The sequence below is a fragment of the Oryza brachyantha genome, chromosome 12 (genome assembly GCF_000231095.2).
Source record: "Oryza brachyantha chromosome 12, ObraRS2, whole genome shotgun sequence".
NCBI classification, from domain to species: domain Eukaryota; kingdom Viridiplantae; phylum Streptophyta; class Magnoliopsida; order Poales; family Poaceae; genus Oryza; species Oryza brachyantha.
In genome coordinates this window covers 3,324,785-3,352,191 of record NC_023174.2, presented here as the reverse complement: position 1 = coordinate 3,352,191, position 27,407 = coordinate 3,324,785, and the positions used below count along the sequence as shown (strand labels likewise).

Below are 27,407 nucleotides of genomic sequence, written 5' to 3'. Positions count from 1 at the left end.
CATACAAAGTTGGCATTAGCTTTGGTTGTGTGGTTAGAATATACTAATATAGAAGTATGGAATAAGCAAACTTTGTTTTTCTCTGCAAATAGATAGAATTGCATAGGTTTCAGTTCATAATGGCATCGCTTACATAGTGCTCTTTTGACATCAAATGTATGAAAAACTCAGTTCAGCACACACCATTTTGGACAACATTTAAATTGTTGCAGTACAATTTAACCAAGATGGATGGCTCAAACCGTCCATATGTTGAGGTATACTGACATCCTTCCCTTGTCAGCATAACCTTTTGGGTGGAATAGTTTGCACTTTGCACACAACACAAACTGGAGGATTTCCCAGATGCACAAATGCTAAATTCAGCATTTCAAAAATCCAAGAGTAAGCAATTAGTCAAATATGTTCTCTTTTTCCCGAAGCTGTTTTCAGCTTGCTTACATTTAAGACAAATAATCTCATCTGCTACTATATCCCCTGTAAATTGCCACGGACACAACTTGTTCACGTGATGCATTATGACAGATATCTGCCACCCGTCCTACCCTAGGAAACATATATGTGAAGCTTCCCAAAATTGGGAATTCGTCTTTCAAAATTGAATCCAGAAGTCCATGTTAGCCTGAAGTTACAATGTTAGTTCAGGATGCACGAGACTCCATCCTACCTGAAATTAACGTCTGTGAGTATATCGTCTAAAAGATGCCTGCCAACAAAGAAATTCAAACTATTTATTCAGCCAGCAAAGCACACGAGGGAAAGGAGATCGAAAAGAAGACTTCTTACAGCTAATGTTTGACACAACAGAAGCATAGAGCAACTTCTGCCTGGGCTTGAATATCTTCTAATGCTTTAACGATACTTTCTCGATCTTCTATTGTTTCTTCTTCATGCTTCAGCATTTTCCGTAAACTGCAGAAATTACAGTTAGGAAAAGTTACACAGCACAATAATTTTGTGAACTGTATGGATAAACTAGAAGGGAGGAATCTGATAGTATGTCTCTTAAGTAACGTTACCTTTGCACCAGAGGTGTATCACCATGACCACTACATACAATAAGCATTGCATTATCAGGTAAGACGCTGTATAATTTTCTAATTTTCTTGTCCAACTCAATTAGAATTTCCTTCAGTTCAGGACAAGTTTGATGCTTTGTTTTTTTCTGGGCGGTTTTTCTATCACAGGTCTGCAATGCAATAGCCTCTGCAACACATGATTTCACCCTATCTGGATCTTGGGCCCTTGTACGAAGATATGATAGCAGTTTTGAGAATTGAGTCCAGACAAAACTGATTTTGTTGTTTTTTACCTGCAGTTAGATTTAAAGAATTAAAGTAATGAAAACCTTTAAATTCTCTAAGAAGAAACAAGGCCACTGAAAGTGTGTAATCATAACCTCTTTCATTAATCTGGATAGCGCATCATCATCTGAGAAAACTGCTATCGAATTACAAGCATCATCTGAATATCGCTCAAGAATAGAGGCGTCATCAATGAGAGAGCATTTTTTCCCACTATCATGTAGTATAGAAGCCAACTTTCGTCGCGACGTCAATGGCGGTGAGCCAAAATCAGGACCTGGTGAATTAGTCATCAAAATATTACAAGAAAAATAACTAAAATGAAAGAACTAAAAGATTACTGAAATGACAGTTGAAAAATAGTCATTAGAAGTGTAAATTACCATTTTTTATTTTCAATAAAGCAAGTTCTAGAGTGGCTTTAGCATCCTCCACGCTGTCATGCCCAGACCCTGTGTTCTGGATTTCCCGGTTAAGAAACTTTTTTGCCAGGACACGTAAAGCAATCTTAAAGCGGTGGCCACGATTGTGTTTGTACAGAACAGCAGTATCAATGATCAAATCATGAGATATCCGTAATGCCGTAAGATCATTTTCCAAAGAATGCCCAACAAGAACCGTTTCTTTGTGCACAAGGCCAACAAACTCCTCCTGGAAACAATAGTATATAATGGTATAAAGAATTGGCATAGTATTTCATGACCAGTTAAGCTTATGTGTAGCAAGGTCACCAAAACTCAACAGCTACCTGAATCTCCTGGAGGTTTGTGGTCACATCAGCTAGCATCTCAGCAGTTATTCCACTGAACCTGCACCATTCAAAAATAATTACATCTTGTGATGGACATTCCAACCAGACATTTAGAGCCCACTGGATATATCATTTACTCCCTCTGTTAAAAAAATATAAGCATTTCTAAGTTGTTTACCAAATACTAAGGTTAGATCAAACGATTCCCTTTTAGTCACTTCAGTGGTCATCTTTTAAATTTTGAATGGATTAGGTTCCCTTTGGAAGCACCTGATTGGCTTAGCAATCATTGAAATTATTGAAATCATGGAAATCAGTGCACATTGCACAAATGATTCTATTGTGGCACAAAGTTTGAATCCTATAAATACTTACATTTTGGAAATGAGGTAGTAGAATATTACACGGGAAGAACATAAACTTCCAAATTAGGACAATGAAATTCATATGATGCGAAAGCATTTCATTCATATCCATAATACAGTTTACATGCTTCAAAGATAGGTATAAGATCCAATTATCTTTGGAAAGGAAAAGAATTAACATAGTGACCAATAGGCATACACAAAAGGAAGTTATAGGCACCATGGCATCATGACATGTACCTTGTATTGTAATCAGTGATTGGATTGGCAGGCTTAACTAGTTTATCTAGTACCACCTGAAATAGATTATAACAAAATAAATACTCGATAGGGAAGTTATAAGACAATGATGGATCAAATGTAAAGTAGGTACCTCTCCTTTAATATCAACTAATGTCACTCTTGTAAGTTCAAATCCAGCTTCAGTCACACACTGAAAAGATTGCAAACTTTCAAAAACAATATATTTTAAGGAAACTCCAAACAGGTGCAAAACTGTTGGTAACATATAGTAGTTGAAAGTCAATGTACTTCATATGTTCAAAAAACACCAAAAGGCCTCGTATTGTGAACCATTACACAAGAAGCAGACCATCACATTACCATCTCACAGTCAAGTGCAAGAATTCCATATGGAGAAGAGCCCGGAGGAGCTGAAACAGTAGGGACAAAACCTGGAATATGTTGCAATAGTATATATGATTAGTTGAGAGTGTGAAGGGGTAAGTGGGAGAGGAGAGCATGAACGGCTAAGTGGAAAAGGAGAAAAAAGGTCACCTTGTAAATGGAAGTTGTATCCATTATCCTCCATCTCTTTTTCAGAAAGCGTGTAGTATTTAACAGGAAATGGTATGTCCTTTAGGTCATCCAAACTTGATAGCTTTTCTGGAATCACAAAGCAGTTACAATAATTGCACAAAATACAATATTTAGGTATAGAAACATAAGTACCATTTTCCCATGGAGAAGATTGATTTTTCTATCTGCACTAATTTCAGTAAATCTAGAGGTGCACTTATAGGCCAGCATAAAAGTTAGCATCTGCCTAGACTCCATACTCTGAGCTGGTGCTTTTGTTATGATCATTACATCTTAATGCAGATGCTATGGAACAGCTAAGTTGTACTTCCCCGTTCCATATTATAAGACTTTCAAGAGTTGCCTAAATTCATCCATGAACAAGTAGGTACAGGGTAAAAAATGATAAGAATGAAAAATAGTCTCTGCTGTCAATTCAATAAGAACAAAAATCTTTCTTAGCAAATGAATGGCATAAGGAGAATGCAAATAGATGACATAAGGAGAATGGAGATATTTGTATGAATAACATGATCTCCCAAAAGTAGCATCAGAAATTTCTGGCGACTACTACCATAATAAAATATACAACTTTATAGCAAGAACTAAAATAATAACAATAGAGTTGAACTTAAAAAAAAAAGCGCATCAGCAGTCCTGTACCTTGGCCATCAGATTCATTTGATTGGTTAGTTGTTTTTAACCCGCGCTTTCGCTTTACTCTGCATGTTAGGAGTGCATCGATGGTATGCCTTTCATCTGGTATGCAGCTGCCAGAAAAGCATTACATTAGCAATACATAACACAGAGTATATTATATATGAAGGAAGTATTAAACTGACAAGACAAAACATCCACAAGGTTTTCTGGGCAAAAAATTTCGTATCCTCAGTTTAATGCACAAACCTTGAAGCTAGAACAGGTTTTGGATTGCCACAAAGTTCTTTCAAAGAAGAAAGGTGGCGGGATTGCGACATGTATAAAGCTGCATCAAGGCCAGGAACATATAGAAGGACAACTTTCGGTATAAGAGGCTTGTTCTGAACACAGAAGACAAACAAATTTAGTGATGAAGGGATGTACAATCTATTGGGAGAATTACATGATTGTTTATGAATTCTTGTTCAAGTCTAAAACAACTTATATATTTACAATCAGGAGAATAAGTCGTAAGATATGGACCAAAAAAAACTCTGGAAATCTTCATTGAGAAGGACAAAGACATGGCGAGACATTGAAACTAAGTCAGAAGGAATTAGGGACGAGAATATATACTTTAACAAACACCCAAGAAGGTAACATGCCATCACCAATGACCCAAGTTACTAGCCCCTGAACATCCTGCACTACAAAGAACAAAAGAAATGTCACATTGAGAGAAGTGCTCAGGTGTCAATTTCATTAAGTTCAGTTATGAAATAAACCTGCAAATTTAATGTAGAGTTTGAAGTGGCCTCCTTAAAAATGACATCAGGTTTAGCCTGGATATGATGAAAGAATCAATAAATAGGTAAATCCAGTAGCAGAAAGATCATGTTATACCAGCAACCAATGAACAAATGGACAAACATCCATGTAGACAAATTGGTTGCTGCTTGACCTGACAGTCCACTGATAATTTGGTGTTTTGATGTTTCACAATTGGTGACATAAACATCAACCACAGTAGTACATTGTTCCATTGATATGATTTGTCTTATGTTTCAAGGGACATTCATAATAGGAATTTGAATTTAAAAATAAGGAAAAGGGTCACTTGTTTGGCAGAGTATGATTCCTCTAATAAAATAGAATGAATTAACAAATGAAATCCATGTGTGGTTTCATGGGAATTTGCTCCTCAAACTAGGAACTTTGTAAGTTACAATAGTCCATCCACACACTTCACCCCGCCAGCAAACCATCCACCCAACTGGTAATGCTCAGATCATACACCCAAATTGCCACTCACAACAAACCGCACGAAAGTTACAAAAACAGGGATGCCCCCTATGTTGATCCTACCAAGAACTTAGCTTTACAAGAAAAACTACAAAACCCCAATCATAACAACACAGTAGGGCACCACAACAGCAGCTGCTTCGCACTTCCGCCGCCACGGCAATCAGATAATGCAATTACTTTCCGCTCACAAACCATCCGAAAATAACAAAAGCGAGGAATTTTTAGTAACAACAACAACAACAACCAATCGCAAATCCCTCCCCCCCCCTCACCCATCGCATCACACCCGAACAAGAATAGTAAAAGGGAGGCGCGTACGTTGGGGCCGTACACGTCGTAGTACGTGGCGGCGGCGGCTTCGCCGGAGGCGGAGGGCGTCGACATGTCGGCGGCGCGGCTTCTAGGGCTTTGGCGGTCGGGAGGAAGAAGAGGAGGAGGGTTGTTTATTATGCAGGGAATCCCTCCGAGTAGTTGGGGCCTCGCGCGACCCCCTAAAAACGCACTACTAGTACGCAAATTCGTAATTATGGCGCGATTGTAGGGGCCTTTCTGTAAATACACCATGTCAGGAGGAGTCCCTGTCCCTCGCGCTGGATGCTGGGCCGGGCCGGGCTAATACGGCACGGGTCCGTACTGCTTGATCGTCCTCGACGCCGGTCGGCCGGCCGGCCGCCACGAGTAGCAGAGGAAGGCTGCCGCCGCGAACTGTCGCGGCGGTGGCGGCGGCGGCCAGGTGAGGGATGCAGCGCCGCGGGCGCGCGGCGGCCGGCCACCCGGACGACGAGAGGCGGCAGCACGGCACGGGAGGGAGGATGGAGGACGGCGTAGCGATGTGGGGTGGGGCGGTGCAGGTCGAACGGCGGAGGGTGGTTGGCGGAGGGAGGAGGACGAGGTGCAACGGCGAGGCGACCAGCGGCGCGGCGGCTGCGGGAACGCGGCGGGGAGGAGGGAGCCGCAGCCGGAGCCATGGCCCATGAGACTACTCATGTGCTGGGCTGGGCCGTTCAAACTATCATGCCACATTTGGAGGCCCGAGTCCCTAAGTCCCCGTGTGCTTTTGTCCTTTTTTTGGTTGGGTCACAGTTTTTTTGTCTCACCGGTTTGGTACCCCAAACTTGGTTGCTCAAAGCATATTGTGGTTGTTGGAATAATTTTGGAGGCTATCTGTGAATGCAAAATATGCACTATAGTGGTAAATCTAATATGAGCATATCACCGAATACACCAACCAACGATAAGTTTTCTGACATGTATTCCCTTAATGCCCTAAATGATTTAGCCCCCTTTGATTCAAACGAAATTAAATGAAATTTTAAAGGATTTCATCCCTATGGGAATTTTTTCAACAAAGCCCTTTGAATTAAAGAAAAGAATCCTATGAAATTCCTATGGAATGCATCTTCCTATATAAGTTTTGAAGGAAATTTAACAATTAGCTGAACCTCATGAAAAAAATCCTTTGAGTCTATATCTCTCCTCAAATTCCTGTGTTTTTCCTGTGGTCTAATCAAATGGTCATTCCTACGTTCTTTCTATGTTTTGCAATTCTTTGTTTTACACTTACATTCCTATTAGAATACTACGTTTTTCATATTCCTCCGTTTTTTTATTCCTGTGATTCAAAGGAGCCCTTAGGGGGCAATTACAAACTTATCACTGGTTTGAATTGATATTACAAAACAATACTGTACCCGTATTATATTGTAAAACTTTTTAGGTTATGATCAAATTCATGTATTAATCATTACATATTGCTGGTATAAATGTCTAGATTCTTAAAGAAACATTCATACAAATCTAAACAACGCTATAAAATCTTACATAATTTTTTTATTTTTTAAACATTTTTAAGAAATAATTTTATTACTAAACCTTCGGAGAAAATATTTCCATCGCATGAACCTTTTGGCCACGCCACCAACATTGGCATGACCAAACAGCTTGCCACGCCACGGAACGCCGATTAGGCTACGTGGCAGCGCTGTCTTGTCACGCTAATATTGGTAGTGTGGCCAAAAGGTTTAGATTAGAAAATATTTTCCCCGGAGGCTTAGTAATAAAATTATTTCTTAAAAAGGTTTAAAAATTAAAAAATTTCACTCTTACATTAGGGAAAAGGAGAGACAGTACTCACCCTATCTTTTAGCTTCCGGCTATGGTTATAAGCCAAAATTTGAATTTTCAATCTTACCTTTAGAGTTGATTTTGGGTTTCATCGAAGTTTATTTTTCATCATTGACTTTTACATCGCTAAAAATACATATATAAAAGTTTTATTTATAATTTATTTTTTATTAGTAAATATACCGTTCGGCTCCATCGCCCCAGTAACTTTTTTGTTGAAGGTTCACATAAATTGGCTCGATTTTCGTACGATTCTTACCCCCCAAAAAAAAACATGCGTTCCAAACCTAGATGTATCTCTTGCACTGTAGCATTCCATCGTCGAGGCAGGCACACGAAGATCAGGCGACCCGACCCCGGTCCAAAAATCTGGGTGCAAACGGCAAAACCACCTCATCCACACGCAGAGGGGAGAACCTCTGAGCACCTCACAATGCCCACACCAAGCTCTCTCTGTCACGATTATCCACCCTATCCTCCCAGCTCTCACTCGCGCCGCGCCGTTCACAGAAAAGAAAAGAATTTTTTTCCTTTCTTTCGCTCTTTTCTCGTGTAACATTGTGTGCGTGTGCTGAGGATCGAACTAGGCTGTGGGAGAAGAAGAAAGAAGCAGTAGTAATGGCGCTGGAGACGTGCTTCAGAGCCTGGGCTCTCCACGCGCCCCAGGCGCCGGCCTCCGGGCTCGCCGCCAGGGACAGGCTCGCCGCCGCCGGCACCGGCACCGCCTCCAGGGCGCCGAGGCTGTCCGTCACCTCGCCGGCGCCGCCGCTGCGGCCGGCGTCCCGCTTCGCCTGCCGCTGCAGCAACGCCGTCGACGAAGGTAATTAACTAACGTACTTTCTATATCTATCCCACAGCCAGCTTAGCTTAATTACTTAAAGAGACTAAGAGCTGGGGGTGGTGGCAGTGGTGGTGGCGGACGAGAAGAACTGGGACAGCATGGTGCTGGGGAGCGAGGCGCCGGTGCTGGTGGAGTTCTGGGCGCCGTGGTGCGGGCCGTGCCGGATGATCGCGCCGGTGATCGACGAGCTGGCCAAGGAGTACGTGGGCAAGATCAGGTGCTGCAAGGTGAACACCGACGACTCCCCCAACATCGCCACCAACTACGGCATCCGCAGCATCCCCACCGTCCTCATGTTCAAGAACGGCGAGAAGAAGGAGAGCGTCATCGGCGCCGTCCCCAAGACCACCCTCGCCACCATCATCGACAAGTACGTCACCTAGCCCTCCTCCTCTTCACCTCCTCCTTAATTAATTATTTGTTGCTGTAAACCTGTAATCCTGTCTCTGTACCTACTACGTACTGCTGCTCCCCTGGCTGCTGCCCTTGGAATCAAATACTGTGTAACTATTGATTGATCTTTTGACTAGCAAAGAGGAGTCAAACTGTGCGTACGTGGAATTCATGTTATATATTTATTATATGGGCATATCGATCTGTGCATGTTTCACGCTGGCTGCTGCAGCCTGGACAATTCAGTTCATCCGTTTTTTTTTTTTCAATTTCACTGACCTGAAAGTGGCTCTCTTCAGATGTCCCCGGATTAGAAAGGACCGTGACTATTCACTTATTATTTTTAACCATTCGTCTTATTTAAAAGTTTAGTATAAATATAAAAATTTATAAGTAATATTTAAACTAATTTTAATAATAAAGAAAATAATAATAATAATAAATAATACTTTTAAAAAAATTTTAATAAGACGAGCAAACAGAAAGTCGAAATCCCTTATAATCTAGGACGGATGGAGTATTTATTTAGCTGAAAGGATTACAGAAAATGCACTTGTCAGATACCAACTCAAGAAACAATCCACAAATTAAGCAGATTTGCGCACACGCATGCATCGTATCTGAGAATGTTCCTGCTGCTTTCCACTAGTAAATGATAGGTTATACAGAGTACAGTAAAAGCCTCGGCTGTGGAAGAAAGAAAAGGAAATCACAAATCAGTAACATGGTTCGCTACTTCTGGAGCAGGGATTGGAGAAAGGAAAAACAAATGAAGAAAAAAGATGGGAGAGACACTGATCTTTACCCAGTCTAAAATCCACCAAACACTCCCAACCTGTGTGGGCTCTAATCCATCCATGATGATTGAGTCAGTCTTCCAGTAAGATCACAGATATTTCCAGAGTCGAACATATAGGAGGAACGCATCACACATAGTCTTTGCCACAGGATGCATTTGGTCATCGCAGATGTTTCGTTTTCTTAATTGGCATCATCAGCTGGAAGGCCCATGTCCTCCGTTCCAAGGGGAGGTTATGTGGATGTAACTTTTGTGTTGTCATTGCTGAGATGAGCCCCCATTGAGGGCAAATGTGTCATCAGGCAGAACCTTTTGTAACTTCTGATCGTCATTCTATTGAGAATTCTTCCAGTCATAGTGAAGGCTATTGAAGCTGTTTGCTGCTCTCAGGCCCTCCAGTGGTTGGTTTCCTATGTCATGCTGCTGCTGGTGGCTCAATTGTGTTAGGCCATGTGCACTGGGTTCACCCCAATCCTCCCATCCATTCCCACTGCATTGTTACCGTAATTTCTATTAAAAGATGGTGAAGCATAAACATATTAATAATCACCCAAAAAAAATATTAAGACAACATTCAAACCAAAGTTACACCCACCAAAGCCATATTAATAATTGTTACCGTAATTTGTGGTAGCATATGAGAATCACCAAAACGGTTCCACAGCACAAACAGTAGGAATATCTCAGTGACATATATTTGTATAGGATGGCAACACTTTGTTTTTTTTTTTTTTTTTTTGGCGGGAAGGCCCAGGAATGGACTCCCAGATTTCATTAAGAGGGAGAATTTACAAGGGGAAAACAAAAGAAAGCTTTTAGCCGAAAAACTGTAGAAGTACAGTTAAGCAAAGGGCCAAAGGCCTGGAAAGGCAAAGAAAGGAAGGAAACGAGCTAAGTTTGTCTGATTACCTAATTCCTGTCGGTTCTCTGAAGAACTCCGCTTGCTTCCAGATTAATAACTCTTCTCTAAAGTCATGGAACCACTGCACCACCGATTTGCTCGAGTGATTAAAAATCCTCGTGTTCCTTTCCTTCGAGAGTAGCCAGCGCAACACTTTGTTTCATTGCACCTATGGACTAACTTGAAACCTAAAAGAATTCCAAGCAAAACTGCAGCTTTCAACAGTACTTATAAGTAACTTGCAGGCCAACTGAATAAGGTTTAGCTAATTCTCACTTATAGTACTAACATCTATGACATTGGATATTTGGAATACCAGATGATACAATTAGAGCAAAGGAGAAAATGTAGTTGAATTCTCTCATATGGATGAAGACAAATCAACAACATTCTTTTGCCGAAAAGACCCAATATTTTCACTTAGCCTTCTTAATCTCTTTGTGCTGGATCTGCAAACGCAAATTATCAATTAATTTACACCACATATAATTTGTCTGTATTGTTTTTAAGGCTAACTCTATCACACATAAACCTTTCAGCTTTAGCAGTTTTAGCAGAAAAAGGTATGAACTAAAAAGGAGTGGGAATCTGAATAGCCTTAGGTGTTAGGACGTAGTACACACAAAAGATTTTGTGTTAAGATTTTAAATATGAATATATTTCATGAGGCCAACTGTAGCAAAATAAATGATAGTCCTTGTCCAAAGCAACATTTATGTAGTGAATTGTATTATGCAATTCGTAAAATGAAATCATATATGAATCTATACAGTATTTGATAAATGGCAGGACCTAGTACATATTCCGGTAAAGGGGTAAAGGTATAATTGAGAATACAGGCAAACATAAACAGCCATCCCAAATCTATCAGACCTGGCAGATTTTTTTTTTAAAAAAAAGCCCAAATTTAGCAGTGCACTGTAGTGCACACACCTCAAATTTTACTAATAGAACAAGATTCCTGATAATTTAGATGTAGAAGTAGGGAAGTAAATAGCATTTTAAATTATGGTCTAGTAGTGAAATGTACAAGTCCACGCAATGCATACGTGATTACCTAAAATAAGCCTATAGAGGTATGCACCTATACTCCTGGAATAGTATCACAATATATTTGCAAGATTCAGCCAGCTACCTGGGGAAAGCGGAAAATTACCAGTTTAAATGATGTCGAAAAAGTGAAATAGTAAAATAGAGAATCTTAGTAGTACTATAGATTACTTTGCATAAGCATATGCCACGCCATAGCCTGAAGCATTGCTGCATCCTGCTATTTTGCGACAGAGAATATGTGCTGTGGACATAGGCACAAGCAAAGCAGCACAACTAATTATCCAGCCTGTTTGTCTCGTCAGGTCATTAAGAAAAATTAATGCCCAAAATGAAGCTTAACAACACCTAGCGCGATGGAAATGGAAAGAGTGATGAGCGTATTGAGAGAAAATCAATAACAATATTTATTGACCTGTACAATGTTATTATTAATTGGAATCTATTAGCCTACCCAACCTTTACATATAATCGAGCACGCAGGAATCGATGAACCTTTACATATTTGCCTTAAATTGCCATGAACAACTGACGGACAGGCAAGATGCAGGTATGCATGCATTGTTTTTGAGCATGCAGCGGAAGTTACAAATTAAGAACAAAATCATGTAACACATGAATTAGCAGTGCAAAAGATACCATAGAACATCCGGATTATAATGGACTCATGCTCTCAAATACGGAGTAGTTAGTACGGTTGGCAGCGGAACAACTGGGAGGAAAGAGGAGATGGGCAGGCGGTGGCATAAGAGCAGGTACCGGCGGCGGCGCAGCCTACACATTGGGATGTTCATCCCCAATCGGCGGTGCCTGACCTGGGGAGGGAGACGCGGAGGAGGTAGCTGGTTCCAGCCTCCACGGCTCCGACGAGGTGAGGGCCCGGCTAGATGAGAGGGGAGAGTTTGGACGACGGCGGCGACGCATCAGGTTTTTTCCGCGTGAAATCTGAGCTGTTCATTCCTGCCATCGCTGATCTGAGGGTGGTGAATCATCCGCCACGCTGAGAGACGTGGACGGTTCGACCGATCCTCAAGCCAGATCGTACGGTTAGCGCCGAATTTGGACGTGCACGTTATTATTTCACTAGAGGAGGGCTTTTCTGAGAAAATGCATGACGTGGCGCTGTAAAATCCCAGCTTTTTTATTTAACATTTTTTAATAAATAATTTTATTACTAAACATCGAATAAACTATTTTTACGTTTATTCTTACCATATAAACAAACTTTTTTTGAGAGAACACAGTAGGAAGCAGACGATCATAACGCACGCACACTCTCCCTCACAATGCACGCACGCGAACCCTATCCCTATGAGCATCTTCGAAGCCTGATTAGCGAGGACGGCGCCTACCCCTGAGAAAGCACAGAGCCGTTAGAAAATCCTAGAATATTTGCTCCAGGACGCACGCACGCACACTCTCCCTCACAACGCACGCACGCGAACCCTATCCCTATGAGCATCTCCGAAGCCTTATCAGCGGCGACGACGCCTATCCCTAAAAGCACAAAGCCGGGGACGACGCCTACCCCTAAAAGCACAAAGCCGCTCCAACCAGGAGTCGAACTCAGGACCTTAGATGTTACTGAGACCCTTGTAACCACTAGACTACGAGCCCTTTCGCGTATAAACAAACTTTTTAGGCAGGCCACCCACACCAAACATTCATTCAAGATTTAGTAATATTTTTTTTTATATTGAGTAGACTAATATTTGCCGTAAAGCACAGGTACGCAAACAGATACATATTTATTTTACTTGACCATCGCCAAATAATGTCATCCATCAGCATCATCAGAGCTTTCCCATTCCAAGTAAATTTCATGGGAGCAATTCTGATTTCTGATCCCAACTTCCAAAATCAAGAAGCCCGGCGACCACAAAAGGCATCAAAGGAAGCCACCATGAGACAAGCCAGGACTCAGGAATGATTGGGCACCTTGGTTTCTTTCCTTGGGACTATGACATTCTATCGTACACATATAACAGACTTGACAGAATCTCACCTACTGGAACTGAACAACCTGTTGTGTCCATATACATATATACCAGGCTAAGCTTTAAACTATTCTCTGTTTAGTGGTTATGAAATGTGTGATGTCATACTGTTCCATTGTGTGTGAGAAGTTGACATGTATGAACAAAGCCATGAAAAAGGCCAGGCTGTGGAATTTAACCCAAAGAAGTTGATCCCTACATAAAATATCTCCAACACAATGTCTCAGTCTGATCTGAAACATGTTTTCCTGCTGTGCTGTCTGAAGCAGGGCATGACTACATAAGCAATGGTAATTATAGATACATTCAACATTGGTTTTAAATTACTTTCTGTTATTCCTTTGAAAACTTCTTTGGCAGTTGGCATAGATAGTGAGAAATGCAACATTTTACTAGAAAGAATCCCTTTCTGGTTCAGATGAAGCACATCGTAGATATCACTTGTCCATGATAAACCAAGAGACCAAAAGCCTTGCATATGTACAAAGTACAATTCTCCCACTTGTCCTTTGTTCTGCAAATTGCAACCCATGCATCACTGGACCACAGTTGGATCACTACTGATTATAAATGAACCTGTACCTGTACTACTACTATTAACAGCTCACATTCAATGGAGCATAATCATGGATCAACTTATCAACCACCAAAGCAAATACATTCAGCTCAGACGAATGGAACAACAGCTAAAGAATCGTTTTCTTTTCTTTTGTTACATCTCACCAATCCTAAAGAATTGCAGATACAGACGAGCATGGCTTTCGTCAGGGAATCTGATAAACAACTGAACAAGCTATATATAACTCATGGTACATGTACGCTTACACACGATTAATATAACTCATGTGAGGGAATTTGCAAGAACATGAACAGTCTCAGCTGCTGCTGCTGCTGCTACCTAGCGATCTTACGAATGATCGTCGCCACCAGACCTGGAAAGCCCTCATCAGATTTGGGCATTCCCTGCCTTGTCCACTGAATGTCTCAAACCACTCCATGAACAGCACCTGCTGATGTTTCAAGGTGAGTGTCAGCAGTGCTTGCCCAATTCCATCCTCCAGGGTTGCCATGTTGAGGCCCTTCGGACATTTCCTGAGCCAGCCAAAATCTACCAGCAATGGCCTGAACCAGGCTTCAAAGATGCCGAGCCGCGATGAGCCCGTGCAGTGGAGCTTTCCACTCCCCATAGCAATGAAAATTGTGGCTGAAATCCGGCTGAGCTCGTAGCGTACCATCGGTGAAACATGTTGGTGCAGACTAGTTAGCGTTTTCTGGTTGGCCCATAAGTCCACAAATTCCTCTCCCATCTGCCTGTCTATGAGAATCTGCAGCAACCAGGCAAGGTTCTCAACTTGCTTGCATATTCTCTCATGTGGTCCTTTTCCAACTGAAATGGTTGTTTTACCAGAAGAGCCCAGATCAGAGGCTTCTCCAAATAATTCCACCAGAGAGTTCAGGCAAGAATGGCAGATTGAGTAAATGCTCTTCATGTCCAGCTCTTCATCACTCTTAATGTAGATAGAGGTCCTTGATAAGATACCGTCAACAAGAGTCCGCAAGTCCTTCCGAGCATTATTGTTGGTCCCCTTTGTGATAGAGTCCATGAGTTCAACGACCAGTTCTGCAGATGATGAGCTGGGTTCCTGCGGTTGTAACCGTGCAAACAAATCTTGAGAAACTGATCTGTTGCAAGGATACTGCGATAGCAAGCTCTTGATCTTCTCCTCTTCGGGCTCATTCCATGGGACAGCCTCAAGATACTTTAGACAGTTTGTGACTCCTCTGTCAAACATAAGGGAGAAGGATACCTGAGAAATTTGATTGGGCATTAAGTTAAAAATGTTAAGAACAGGTTTAAATACGATTACATTTTGAGTTAAACAATGAAATGAATTTCTCTCTACAGATTTTACAGTATGTACTTTAATCTAAGTTTGTTAAGGTATACTAGTGGATGAAATTTATGCATTATTAAACCTATATATGAAACAAGACAGCTGACAGTATCTCAAAAGTGAATTCATGAACAGCGCTTTTGCTGTTGCAAGCCAACATGACTTTTGACCCTCGGTTCACATCAAGTATGCACAGGGCCTCATCATCTTTACAATGCAAACTTTCTTAGGCTTGTTTAGTTTCGAATTTTTTTTTCAAAAACATCACATCGAACTTTTGAACATCTAATAAAGTATTAAACGTAGATGAACCAAAAAACTAATTGCACAGTTATGTAAGAAATCTTGAGACGAATCTTTTGAGCCTAATTAGTCCATGATTAGTCATAAATGCTACGGTAACCAATATGTGCTAATGACAGATTAATTATGCTCAAAAGATTCGTCTCGCGGTTTCTAGGCTAACCGTGAAATTCGCTTTTTCATTCGTGTCCGAAAACCCCCTCCGACATCCGGTCAAACATTTAACGTGACATTTTTCCTAAAAATTTTCTCAATCTAAACATCACACAAATTAACAATCTTATCAAACATAACGTAAAGATCCTCAGCATGAGGTAGACAAGCTCCTTTAATTTTCAGTGAAGCATGGAATCTTACACTTTCTAAGAGAAGTAGTAGCTTCTAATAGGGCAATCATACATTAATACTATGACAGCAAAACAGTGTTTGCAATCATAGTGTCTTTACTATGTGCAACCACGAAACTCTGAAAAGGAAGTGGGTCTACTTTTGTTCTAAAAATACTGCAACAGATGTTACATTCGTCATAACGAGCCCAAACAAGCGAGACAACAACTCATGGCAGTGTGATCGAATAAAATACTTGCCAGTTTCTCATAAATAATTCAAGACAAAGCTTTTCATGTTTTGAGGGAGTATATATGTACTGATTGTATGATCAAACGGCTGCTTTGGCGTGCAGCTATTGCAATCATTGCAGAACAGCTCTCATAAAAAAACTTGATAAAAGTCATTGCAAAGCATCAACTTATTCCACTGCCTGGCTCTTTAAAAGAGGAATACGATTGGAACTAAACTGATTAGAGAAAAATAAGCAATTAAATTCAGTCCAATAAATGTAGATCTACGCCACAATAAGCATTCAAGTATTTCCCAGTGCGATCCAAAATATGACTATATATTTCATAAGTTGGATAAGTTATCTCTATAATTAAGTTTATCAACTTATGAATTAACCTCTTGCAAACCCCGGATGACTGTTTTTTTTCTCAATTGTGTAATAATTTATACTTCTTTCCAAGTTATGTAACTGAGAGAAGTGTCAAGGATAGTGTCACAAAACCCAGAATCCTAAATTGTGTAATATATACTCTTCCTACCAATTCAGGAACCAACAACGAATTAACCAGCTAAGGAACAAAATTCATAGCTGTAACTTGTCAGCATTGAAACAACAGCACATACCACATATAACAACTCAGATAAATCCTAAATTGATGGGTTTTAATGAACTAATGAATTCATATAGCTTGGTATGCTCAACTATGAATTGAAATGAGTAATACTACCTAAAGGTTGGTAATTTTATAAAATTAACACAACAGTAACTCAGTAAGCGGTAACTTCATCCAAGAATATTAACAAATATTGAAATTAACAGAATATAAGGAAATATATCAAGCACAAGCTGAAATAACATAAAAGAAAAACTGGAACAGAGAAAACAGATGTACCTTAAATATAAATAACAAAACTAGAACATACAGGAAACGATAGACATAAAAATGAAAGATTTAATTTATATAAAATCGAATATGTTGAAAGAGAGAAGTAGACTCAACTTCAAAACTAGAGAAAAAAACAGAAGTTTATGGCTTATGATGTTGGGACATCAAAACCAATTAACCCAATGAATCAAGAAAACCAGTAGAGATTTCGACAACCCAATCAACTGTGAAAGAAAAATATAAAAGCCAATAAGGAACAAGGATAAACATATCATGGTGGGTGGTAATTTTTACTGTACCAAATATCTCGACAACCAAATTAAATACAATCAGGTATTGAGTCGAACAGAAGGAAACACTATTCTGATGCACACCCAAGAAACAGGAAATCCTCCCAATTTGACCACCAACAACCAAAACCTCAATTCCTCAACCACCTGTCTGCCTCAGGAACAGTGTTAACAATTCTAGACTCAATGAAAAAAATGTCAAGATTTCCTATGCTTGATCAATACATGACCAGATCGCATGTACAACCGAAAAATTGATGCAGCATTTGCGAATGATCCATATAAAAAAACTGCAGACATCCCCCATCCATTTTGAAGTTCGTATGATTTGGAGAAGCAGAGCAGTGTCAGGGAGCTCACCTCGAGCACGCCAATGGCCCGGGCGACGCCGGCACGCGAGAGACGCCTCATCGCCGCGGCCTCGTCGGCGTCTTCCAGCATCATCTCCACCGCCTCTCTGATCGCCTCCACCTCCACCTTCCCTTCCACCGCCACCTCGCCGCCGCCTCCCCCGAGAATCCTCCCCACCACCTTGCACTCCGCGCGCACCCTCTCCACCTCCGCCACCTCCAGAACCACGCCCTTGGACACCAGCCTGAGCCGCAGCGTCTCCACTGCCGGCGTCCTCGTCGGCGGTCGCGGCCGCGGCGGCGGGGGCGGGGGCAGCGGAGGCGGCGGGCACTCTGAGACCGACGACAGCCGCGCGGAGGACGACGCCGACGCCGCCCCGGCACAGGCCTGATCGTCGATGGGCGAGACGCGCCCCGGCGAGCGCATGCGGCGGGAGAGAGGCGGTGCGGCGGCGGCGTGCTTGCTGGGCGCCGCGCGAGGCGGGAGGGGGCTGCTGCGGTGGACGGCCGCGGAGAGCGGGTCGAGGGCGAAGGAGCAGCACCAGGGCTGGCGCTGCGGGGGCGGGTGACGCCGTCGGCTACTACGTCGCCGGCGGTGCGATGCTGACGCCGCCGCCGCCGCCGCCGCCGGCGGCGCCGGCGACGACGCGCCGGCCGTCGGCATTGTTGGGTTGGCGTGAGGGTGGAGGGAGGGAAGAAAAGGCGAGCGTGTTGTTATGTAGGGTGTGTGGGTTGTTGTTTGTATGGGTGGTTTATGTGGGGATATTTGCTACGCTGCACCCCTAAAGTGCACACCAAATTTTGCGTTAATGCAAGTTGGTTTCGCATCGTGTGTTCCTGTAGCGTAATGAGTGTCACTATGGCCATTGTTGACATATGGGCGCATAGAAGAGTTAGACACGTATATCATTGATTATAATGGCAGTAACCTAATAGTAGAGGATTTGTATCATGCAATTATGGATTTTCTGTTCTGTGCAATATTTCTTGTGCGTTAAACGGGAATGTTAAATGGGAATATATGGGACATGCCGGATAGCTCTGTAATTCATCCTGTTATAAATGTTAATTAATCAATTTTAAAATAAAAGTGTTTCTAGAATTTGTATTTTTCTGTCACGATGTAAGCATTGTATTGATTCTCATGTTTTCGATCATTTGGTTGATTCAAGAGCTAATGAGGTGGTTAGATATGGAAACTTAGCAACTCAAATATTGCAAATTAACCACTTAAATGACTAAAAAATATTATGACACAATCCTCGTGTTTGCTAATAAACTAGAAATGCTTATATTTTTAATGGAGATAGTAAATATTTATGATAAGATTTAGTTTAAACTTTTGAAATTTTGATCACCACATTTATATGTAGCAAGCTTGTAAAATCTACTAGTACTGAATTTATGGCATTAAGACCATTCTTTACTTTTGAAAGAAAGAATTATTACAAGTATTGATGGCCAAAGTTATAAAAGTTTGATTAAATCTTATCTTATACAGTAAACCATCAAACACTATATAAGACCTAAGAGCATTTCTAGTAGATACTCTATCTTGAAAATAAAGTATGTAGAGAAAAAAAATGTTGTTCTAGAAGATACTCTCATTCCTCCAAAAAAGAGAGCACCATGCATATTGGAAAGAGATATTTCATATTTGAACGTTCTCTTCTCACTTTATATCTCAACCACCAATTTCAAAAAAAAAGAGAGCAATGGCCACTCTCAATGGAGGTTTCATGGACAATAAATAGAGTGACATTTAGACATTTTTGATGATGTGGTAAAGTATTAATGAAGAGAGAGATGAAATAAGTTTCATGGAGATAAAAACATGTATGCACAGTTACCTAGACAGTTTGTATTTTGCATATAACCTAGAAAACAATAATAGGTGAAACTATGCATTGAGAGAAGGCGGTTTTATCCTAGTTTCAAACATTTTTAGATGACATGTCACTCTAGGTAATCATGTGCATAAAACTTACACTGAGAATGGCCTAACAATATAAAAGGAGGTGGTTGTAAAATATTAATAATATATATAGAGATGTAATATGAATGTTCTATTGAACTGATAATTAATATGAAGAGAATCTCTTAGATTAACATCCAAATAGTAATATAGATGATCAAATTTAGATAACAAGCATTAGCTTTGTATGTAGTTGGTGATATCGCTCGAAATAACTTCCTTTTGTGTAAATAAGTTAAATTAATCATGCAAATGCATGAGCAGTCAATATCATTGTGTTCTTGTTAGATGGATATTATGTATGAAGTGATATTTATATGGATAGGCATAGATACCATCCAAGTAAGCTTATACTATATGCCTTTAGGGACAAGATCTATGCTGGCTGAATCTCATGTTTTGTATGAATTCTCCATCGGTGAATTCTAAGTAGTGAAACACACGATGTAAATGTGACATCGTTTTCGTAGACACTTGCCATGAAAGTACTCACTGACTCCTCTAAAAAGTGCCTATTTTTTTAAAAAGAAAGGGATAACTTGGGTGTGTAACTTTGACTAGGCTAGCAACTTCATTGACATATCTTAAGATATACCCTTTTTTTTAATTGCCTACTGCCTACTGTGACTCTTAAGGCTTAGCAACCTATTATATATCACCGGACATACTAATGCCCCGTTTAGTTCGTAAAAACTTTTCGCAAAAACATCGCATCACATCGAATCGAATCTTTGGACTCCTAAATAAAACGTTAAATATACATGAACATTAAAACTAATTACACAGTTATACGGGAAATCGTGAGACGAATCTTTTAAGCCTTATTAGGACGTGATTAGCCATAGGTGCTACAGTACCAACATATACTAATAACAGATTAATTATACTCAAAAGATTTGTCTCACGGTTTTCAGGTAGAATCTGGAATTTGTTTTGTAATTAGAGTACGTTTAATACTTCAAATGGGTGTCAAAAAACTTGATTTGATGTTTTTGCAAAAACTTTTTACTAACTAAACGGGGCCTAAAATGCAGCGTAAACATTCAGAGGGGTGACTGTTCGATATACCTGCAAATATAAAATAATGCGTGAATAAAATTTTATATACATATTCTTAGCGATATAAAAAACAAGTCTGGAAGAATAAACTTTGACGAAAAGTCTTAAAATCAACTTTAAATTTAAGGTTAAAAATTTAAATTTTGACTCATAAGCATAGGCAAAAACGAAAAGATGGGATCAAAACTTTATCCCAAAATATCTGTCACTATAGAGTATTACTTGTCACATTAATTTTCTCTCATTTAATTTTTCTCTATTGGAGCATGTCCAATAGCCCATCTGAATTTGATCCTCTGCATCTTAATTTGAATGGTCATTCAAAAAAATTCTTCACCAAATCTATTTATATTTCAGTAGATAATCCATATTGCATTCTACATATCACCCTAGTTATATTTTATTAATATATATGAACTACTCATTTTCCCTATAATATTCAAGAGATAGTTTTGCATCTCCATTTGAAGAGAGGAGAGATAAACTGCCCATATAAATTATAGTAAAAATGGAGGATATATTGAAGCTCCGGTTGGACTATATTTTTACTGTTTGTCTACTATTTTATCGATGGAGTATGTTATAGATGAGTTCTACCCGTGCTCTTATATCCCAACTACCTTCCCTCTTCTAACTTTACATAATTTAATTAGGGGGTACTCTAGTCTTTTATTCTCAAAACTTAATCCATACCGAACACGAACAATAATTAACTTATGATGGAGGAAACAATAATGTCGGAACCAATGGGTTTGAACTCTAGTTATTACACGAAAGGCATAGATATCACATTAACCAGACATACTGGCCATTTTGTCATAACATATATTATCAACAAAAATGTTTCTTATATAACAAGTCCATAAGAAACTAAGTTTTTTTAAATAACGAACTTCCTTTTATATATATATATATATATATATATATATATCTCAGATCCTACTACTAGGTGTAGCTACTCCTTTTATGCCCATGATGAGAAACACTTTTATAATTGTTTCTGCCCCCACCCAACAGAAAGTATAGATACTTTTAAATCTCATATGAATGACACAACTATATATGTATAGAGTTTATATTTTCTGTTGGAAGATAGCAAAAATATGTATGGTGGTGTTTCTGCACCTTAGACGTGAAGGAAGTAGCTACACCTGAAGCAGGATAAAAATTGTGTGTGTATATATATATATATATATATATATATATATAAAAAGACGAAACACAATGTGGTTGAAAATGGCGGGGTGGGCACAGCAATTTGGGGTGGGTGGCGCCCTACGCTAATAAATAAGGGTACAGCAAAAGCGGGAAGCAAAGTTTGCCGTTGCAGCTTTTGGAGGCAACGGCACGATTTTATTTTCCTCCCCATCGCCCCCTTTCCTTCGTTTTATGCGGCCAAAGCCAAAAAAGCTCTTCCTTTCTTCCCTACTAATCCATCTGCTAATTGGACCCTCCTTCCGTCTAAGTCTAATCAATCATGCCCTCCTCCTCAATGCACTGACTACCTCCGTCCCACGATACCAGCATCTTTCAATTTCTATGCTCCAACTTTTAATTATTCGTCTTATTTAAAATATTTATAGAAAACTTTAAAAATTAGTCAAACATAAAGTATTATTCATGTTAGAGTGAAGTGCACCAGCGGTCCCTAAACTTGTATGCATGTGTCATCTAGGTCCTCGAACTCTTAAAATGCAAAACGGGCTCTGACCCGCTTCATCCGCTGACGTGGCATGTCACATTGGCGCCTACGAGAAGGAAGAGAAAAAATAAGGAGGAGAGAAACTGACATGTGGGACCCACATGGCACACCCAACACGTAGACGCCACCGTGACATGCCACGTCAGCGGATAGAGCGGGTTGGAGCTCGTTTAGACCTATATGACACCTCCGGACAAGTTTGGGGATCCAAAAATGCATTTTGAGAGTTTAAGGACCTTGATAACATATACATACAAGTTTAGGAACCGCCGGTGCACTTCACTCTTCATGTTATATCATCTAGTACCAATAAAAATATTAATCGTAAAAGAATTTCAAATAAGACTAAGACAAAGAGTCAAAATATTACATCTAAAAACTGAAAAATGATCTTATTTCGGGACGAGGGTGGAGGTAGTACGCCACTGTCACGGAAGCTCCTCCAAAACCGACGGAATACTCGTCAAATTATATCAACTAACTATATATTGGAATACTATTAAGGTTGTATTCTTTTGCTCAGTTTTTTTCTCGGTTTTTACACACATGTTTTCTAACTAAATGAAACATACTTTTGCAAGAAAAAATTATATATGAAAATTCCGGATTTTTAAACTTGTAATAGTTAATTTCATTGTTAAGTAAAAGAAGATAGTCAAAGAGCGTTATATATGCATGCTATATATGGTTGCACTTACTAATTTGAGCATGTAGTTGTGGTCATGCATTCGATGTAAAACAAATGGCCAGTTAGGTTTCTTCATGTGAAAGTTAGTTACCTCACATGACATCTAAATTAGCTACTAACCTAGCTTGCTGCTAGCTAGGTGATTAACCAAAGAGAGGCCATCTGAAATCTGGAATAAACAAAAGATGCATGGTAGAACACCACAAGTGCCAAGCCTAAATGCAAAGCTAAAGCCTCCGCTTTAGAGCCCCGTGACACAGGCCGGCCGCAATCGCCGGCGTTACACCGGCAAGAGGGCCGGCCTTATCCGGCGGCCTAATTAATTTACTATTACAAACGCCTATCCTGCTTAAATTAAATAGCTTTTGCAAATTACAGCTACTCGATCGCAAAATCCCCAGCTTGTGCAAATGATCCAGATTTTCATATAAGATTTCAATGCCGTAATGTAAGTTTTTCTAATATTGTCTAAATTCATTTAATTGCTAATAAATCTAGACATATATATAAATAATAATATACATTAATCAAAAGATGGATTTAGGGATAGCCAAAACATTTTACAGCATTAACCAGGGGAGAAATTAATTATTAGTACCACCTCTGTTTCATATTGTAAGATTTTTTAGGCTTGTCTAAATTTATTAATTGATAAATGTATGTAATTTATATATATATGTCTAGATTCATTACCTTTCATATGAAAGTCTTATATTTTATTTGTGAAACAGAGGGAGTATGTCTATTCGATATAAAATTCTCTCTAAATTCTTACCAGCTGGATACTTGTCAGTAGCTAATTCTGAAAATGTTTTAGCAACTTCACTACCTGATGATCACCTAAAACCTAATCACACATGATGATGATTAATCAGCTCTAGCTAGCTAACCATCACATCATCATCATCATTCATTCGGCTCCCCTTGCTTTGCTTTGTGTACCAAACGGTTTCATTCCAAAACAATAATTGCCACGCGAACACAGCTAAGTAAGCGTACCCAACCCCAACCTCCATCCCTCCGATTGGTTAATTAACAAACCCCTTGTGGCCATCAAGGGACTAATTAAGCCTAATTACACACCGTGGCCGACCAAACAGTGGTTAGCCACCTGCAATTAAGCTTTTTAATTTGGTTGGTCATGGGGGAACTGTTCTTAATTATATTAATCAATGGAGATTAGAGGGAGCTAGAGATTGGCTGGCTGGCTAGCTGTTTTTGGCAGTGGCAATTAATCACTCTGCTCTTTGCAGTGTGTGATGACCAGCTCTTTCTACCTTAATTTAGTATTATCTAGTACATAGGTTATTCCTAATTGCTCAAAGTGGATGTATGTATACTAGGTATAATCTTATCTTTTGGTGGTTGAGAGAACATAATTAATTATCTTTCATGGTATGCGGAGAGGGTGATAAAGTAATACTGCATGCTCCACTAGTACTGACCATGTAATATATAATGGCATATGGAGTTAACCTATGAAGCTCCTTTAGTAGGAAATAATTTTAAAGATATTGGAAAATGTAGTATCTTCATTTAATCATCAATTGTTGAGTCTAAAGACTTCTTTGGAATGCATGAATGTAAGAACGTAGGAAATAATATATCCACTAAATTTCTATATGAATTAAAAACACAAGAAATTCTAATATTGTTTTTTGATTGCCATACAGAAGAAACACATGAATTTTGATTCGTAGGCCGAAGAAAATATTTGGTAAAACACTATACTTATTTTTCTCTAAAATCTCTATAGGACAAACCAATCCATAGCTTAAAGGAAATAGTATGATTTAACCATTTTGTTTCAAACTTTTTATATTATTCCTAAGAATCAAAGGTGCCCTGAAATGGAGATACAGGGCAAAAAAAAAAACCATGCATGGAAGAAAATATTCACACCAATCAAACCTAATTCGAGTGCCAACTACTAATGGTCAGAGCTGCAAAGTTGGAAGAGAGATTAGCTAGGAAAGGAGGAGACATGAACTGTATGCTTGGAGTACCTCCTCCATTATTGCTCCAACACCTCAGAGCTTTCCATTGGCAACAATGGCTGGCTAGCTGCTTTAGCAACAAGAACTGTTTGAGCTTAATCAAGAGTTTGGTGAATTTATGGGTGATATATACTATATGGGCCGCGTTCGGGCGTTGCAGATAAGTTAACTTATACCCTGGCACAGAAAACGTAGTAATAGATTAGTACATGATTAATTAATTATTAATTATTAAAAATATATATAATAGATTAATATGATTTTTTAAAACAAGTTTCCTATAGATTTTTGCAAAAAATACACCGTTTAACAGTTCGGGAAGCGTGCACGTGGAAAATGAAAGAGGCTTAGTTAACTTATTGGGGTGCCCGAACGGGGCCATGGTTGAAGGAGCTGTTCTTTCCTGGACAATATTAAAGGCCTAGAATGCCCAAACAGTGCTACACCTTGTTTCTCCATAACAGCAGGGGAGATATGAACATGAGAGATCTCATTGTCAACTAGTAGGAAGCTTTTACTGAAAACTTTTCCTCTTTTGGGAATGCCCTAGTGCTGCACCTTGTGATCCGCTTTCTGTTTTTGGCTTCCCGCCTCTCTTACTGTCGTTACATCATAGGAGTAAGAGATATAGATTGACTGCTTCTTTCGTTTTAAAATATAATCATTTATGGTATTTAAATCATATATCAAAATTTTGGTACTATTCGTAGTTTATTTGTCTCATTAATCACTTCTCATTCAAAATTATTTTCGCTCCCTCCCAGTTACCCAATCTCCACTATTTATTTCTTATTTATTAAGTGATATTTGACGATCTATTTATCTCATTAATTACTTCTCATTCGTTCGAAGAAACGCTCGCCTTTGTACTCGTGTAGTCGTGTTGGGCTAGTGTGGATTTCTGGGCCATTAGTTGGCTTTTAATTTTTAGTATATGGGCTGTCGACTAATGGACTGATGTCCTTTATGATTTGCGGTTTGGTGGAAGCGGAGGCACTGAGCCCACACAATCTCATTAGCTGCACTCCCTAACGCTACGTCTTTTCGCTTATTCTTATACTTATAAACCAAAATTTAATTTTTGATTTGGGGTTTTTTTTATCAGATATTTTTCAGCATTGGTTTTTAGATCACTAAGATTACGTATATAAAGTTTTTATTTATAAATTATTTTTTATTTGCAAATATATTGTTTGGCTTTTTTTATGAATCACCAAAACAATCACCAACAAAATTGCATTTCTAAAGCTTAGCCCTTTAGGGAGCAAGCTGTATGTGATAGTGACACCCTTTAACCTATCAGAATACTACATTCATCTTAAAAGTATTTTATTTTTAAGCTTATCTTGTCTGTTCTACATTCTACGTATACTTCATTATTAAACAATTATTGCATTGAAGTTTGTTAAAGCATGTGACAAATGTATTGGGATTAAAAAAAGAGATAAATGTGTTGGAGTGTAAAAATGTGAAGGATATACGCAAGATAGGCTAAAAATGAATTATTTTTGGAATGGGGAGTAAGAGTTGTCCTTTTGATAAAACAAGGCCCTCCCTCCTACCATAAATATAACAACTTATGTTCTCTTTGGTTCCATTATACTGTCACGCCCGGAGTTTTAACCCAAGCCTAAAATCGTAAAAAGAAATTCGTAAATAACAATTGGCTTAATTAACTCAGGAAGAATCCCTCTAAAAGGAATTAATTCAACTAAATCGAGGCTCGCAAATCGACTAACTGGATTTAAATTCAAATTGCAGAAGTATAAAATTTGGCCAAACAAATTAATTTAAAACTCGGCAAAAATGGGGTTTTCCTTTTTCCCTCCTTTTTCCATTCTTTTTCCCTTCCTTCTCAAATTGGGCCGAAGCCCAATTTTCCTCCCTTCCTTTTCTTTTTCCTTTTTCTTTTTCCTCCCCTCCTTCCCAGGCCGGCCCAGCCGAGCCGGCCCACCTTCCCTCGGCCGGCCCAGCCGACCGGTCTCCCGCTCCTCCCCGCGCGCGCGCCTCCACCTCGGCCGCCGCCTCGGCCCAGCTCGCGCCCGCGCTCGCGGCGAAGTCCGCCTCGCCTCCCTCCTTTCTTGCGCCACTGACAGGCGGGCCCCGCCTGTCAGCGACCGAACCCGGGCGCCGGCCGAGTCCGCCTCCGCCCCGACTCCTCCGGACAGCGCGCCGCCGCGCCGCCACCGCAACCGCCACCGCCGAGTTCGCCACGTCGTCGACTCGGTCTCCACCGGCCGCTCCGCCCTAGCCGGCGCCGCCACCCTATAAAATCCCCGTGCCTCTGCCCCGCCGCCACTTTCCCCCTCTCCGCCCGAAGCTTCCCTCCGTCGCCGTCAGCCACCGATCTCCTCGTCGGCCGTCGGACGTCGCCGCCCACCCGCGTCACCACCGCCGCCTCTACCTCGCTGACCTCCCGCCGGCCTCCGTCGC

The 27,407-nt window shown here is 40.1% G+C and overlaps 3 protein-coding genes and 1 long non-coding RNA gene across 5 annotated transcripts; 1 reads left to right on the top strand and 3 right to left on the bottom strand.

Annotated features, from left to right (window-relative positions):
- Nucleotides 1-385: 385 nt before the first annotated feature.
- LOC102722912 (small RNA degrading nuclease 5) lies at nt 386-5,743 on the bottom strand. Of its 2 annotated transcripts, none has more exons than XM_006663821.3 (15): nt 5,481-5,743; nt 4,643-4,699; nt 4,494-4,559; nt 4,125-4,258; nt 3,882-3,988; nt 3,198-3,305; nt 3,024-3,094; nt 2,794-2,853; nt 2,661-2,716; nt 2,053-2,113; nt 1,688-1,955; nt 1,400-1,581; nt 1,020-1,312; nt 787-912; nt 386-667 (listed from the first exon to the last, which is right to left on the bottom strand). In XM_006663821.3, exons 1-14 carry the CDS (start codon nt 5,724-5,726, stop codon nt 789-791), a joined length of 1,833 nt encoding a protein of 610 aa, XP_006663884.2. In that variant the 5' UTR covers nt 5,727-5,743; the 3' UTR covers nt 386-667; nt 787-788. The 2 variants fall into 2 exon arrangements, with proteins under 2 accessions (XP_006663884.2, XP_006663883.2); XM_006663820.3 differs by having other exon boundaries at nt 386-706; nt 5,481-5,740.
- A 2,000-nt stretch (nt 5,744-7,743) lies between these two features.
- On the top strand, nt 7,744-8,730 carry LOC102700580 (thioredoxin M5, chloroplastic). The gene is made up of 2 exons (XM_015843045.2): nt 7,744-8,106; nt 8,194-8,730. The coding sequence occupies exons 1-2, from the start codon at nt 7,905-7,907 to the stop codon at nt 8,508-8,510; spliced, it is 519 nt and encodes a 172-aa protein (XP_015698531.2). The 5' UTR covers nt 7,744-7,904; the 3' UTR covers nt 8,511-8,730.
- Nucleotides 8,731-9,055: 325 nt separating this feature from the next.
- LOC107305424 lies at nt 9,056-11,355 on the bottom strand. Its single transcript, XR_001551577.1, has 3 exons — nt 11,278-11,355; nt 10,229-10,669; nt 9,056-9,809 (listed from the first exon to the last, which is right to left on the bottom strand). It is a non-coding gene; the product is annotated as an uncharacterized LOC107305424 (long non-coding RNA).
- Nucleotides 11,356-13,726: 2,371 nt separating this feature from the next.
- On the bottom strand, nt 13,727-18,260 carry LOC102700293 (BTB/POZ domain-containing protein At2g13690-like). Its single transcript, XM_040529218.1, has 2 exons — nt 17,564-18,260; nt 13,727-15,075 (listed from the first exon to the last, which is right to left on the bottom strand). The coding sequence occupies exons 1-2, from the start codon at nt 18,215-18,217 to the stop codon at nt 14,143-14,145; spliced, it is 1,587 nt and encodes a 528-aa protein (XP_040385152.1). The 5' UTR covers nt 18,218-18,260; the 3' UTR covers nt 13,727-14,142.
- Between the last annotated feature and the right edge of the window lie 9,147 nt (nt 18,261-27,407).

What these genes read in the sequence shown, in the direction of transcription:
- LOC102722912 (XM_006663821.3), bottom strand. Translation starts at nt 5,726, where the DNA reads ATGGTGTATTTACAGAAAGGCCCCTACAATCGCGCCATAATTACGAAT. An exon ending in AAACCTGTTCTAGCTTCAAG is followed by an intron (nt 3,989 to 4,124) that starts GTTTGTGCATTA and finishes CTTTTCTGGCAG; the next exon opens with CTGCATACCAGATGAAAGGC. An exon ending in ATACAACTTCCATTTACAAG is followed by an intron (nt 3,095 to 3,197) that starts GTGACCTTTTTT and finishes AACATATTCCAG; the next exon opens with GTTTTGTCCCTACTGTTTCA.
- LOC102700580 (XM_015843045.2), top strand. Translation starts at nt 7,905, where the DNA reads ATGGCGCTGGAGACGTGCTTCAGAGCCTGGGCTCTCCACGCGCCCCAG. An exon ending in CAGCAACGCCGTCGACGAAG is followed by an intron (nt 8,107 to 8,193) that starts GTAATTAACTAA and finishes GGGTGGTGGCAG; the next exon opens with TGGTGGTGGCGGACGAGAAG.
- LOC102700293 (XM_040529218.1), bottom strand. Translation starts at nt 18,217, where the DNA reads ATGCCGACGGCCGGCGCGTCGTCGCCGGCGCCGCCGGCGGCGGCGGCG. An exon ending in GGGCCATTGGCGTGCTCGAG is followed by an intron (nt 15,076 to 17,563) that starts GTGAGCTCCCTG and finishes CAAATTTCTCAG; the next exon opens with GTATCCTTCTCCCTTATGTT.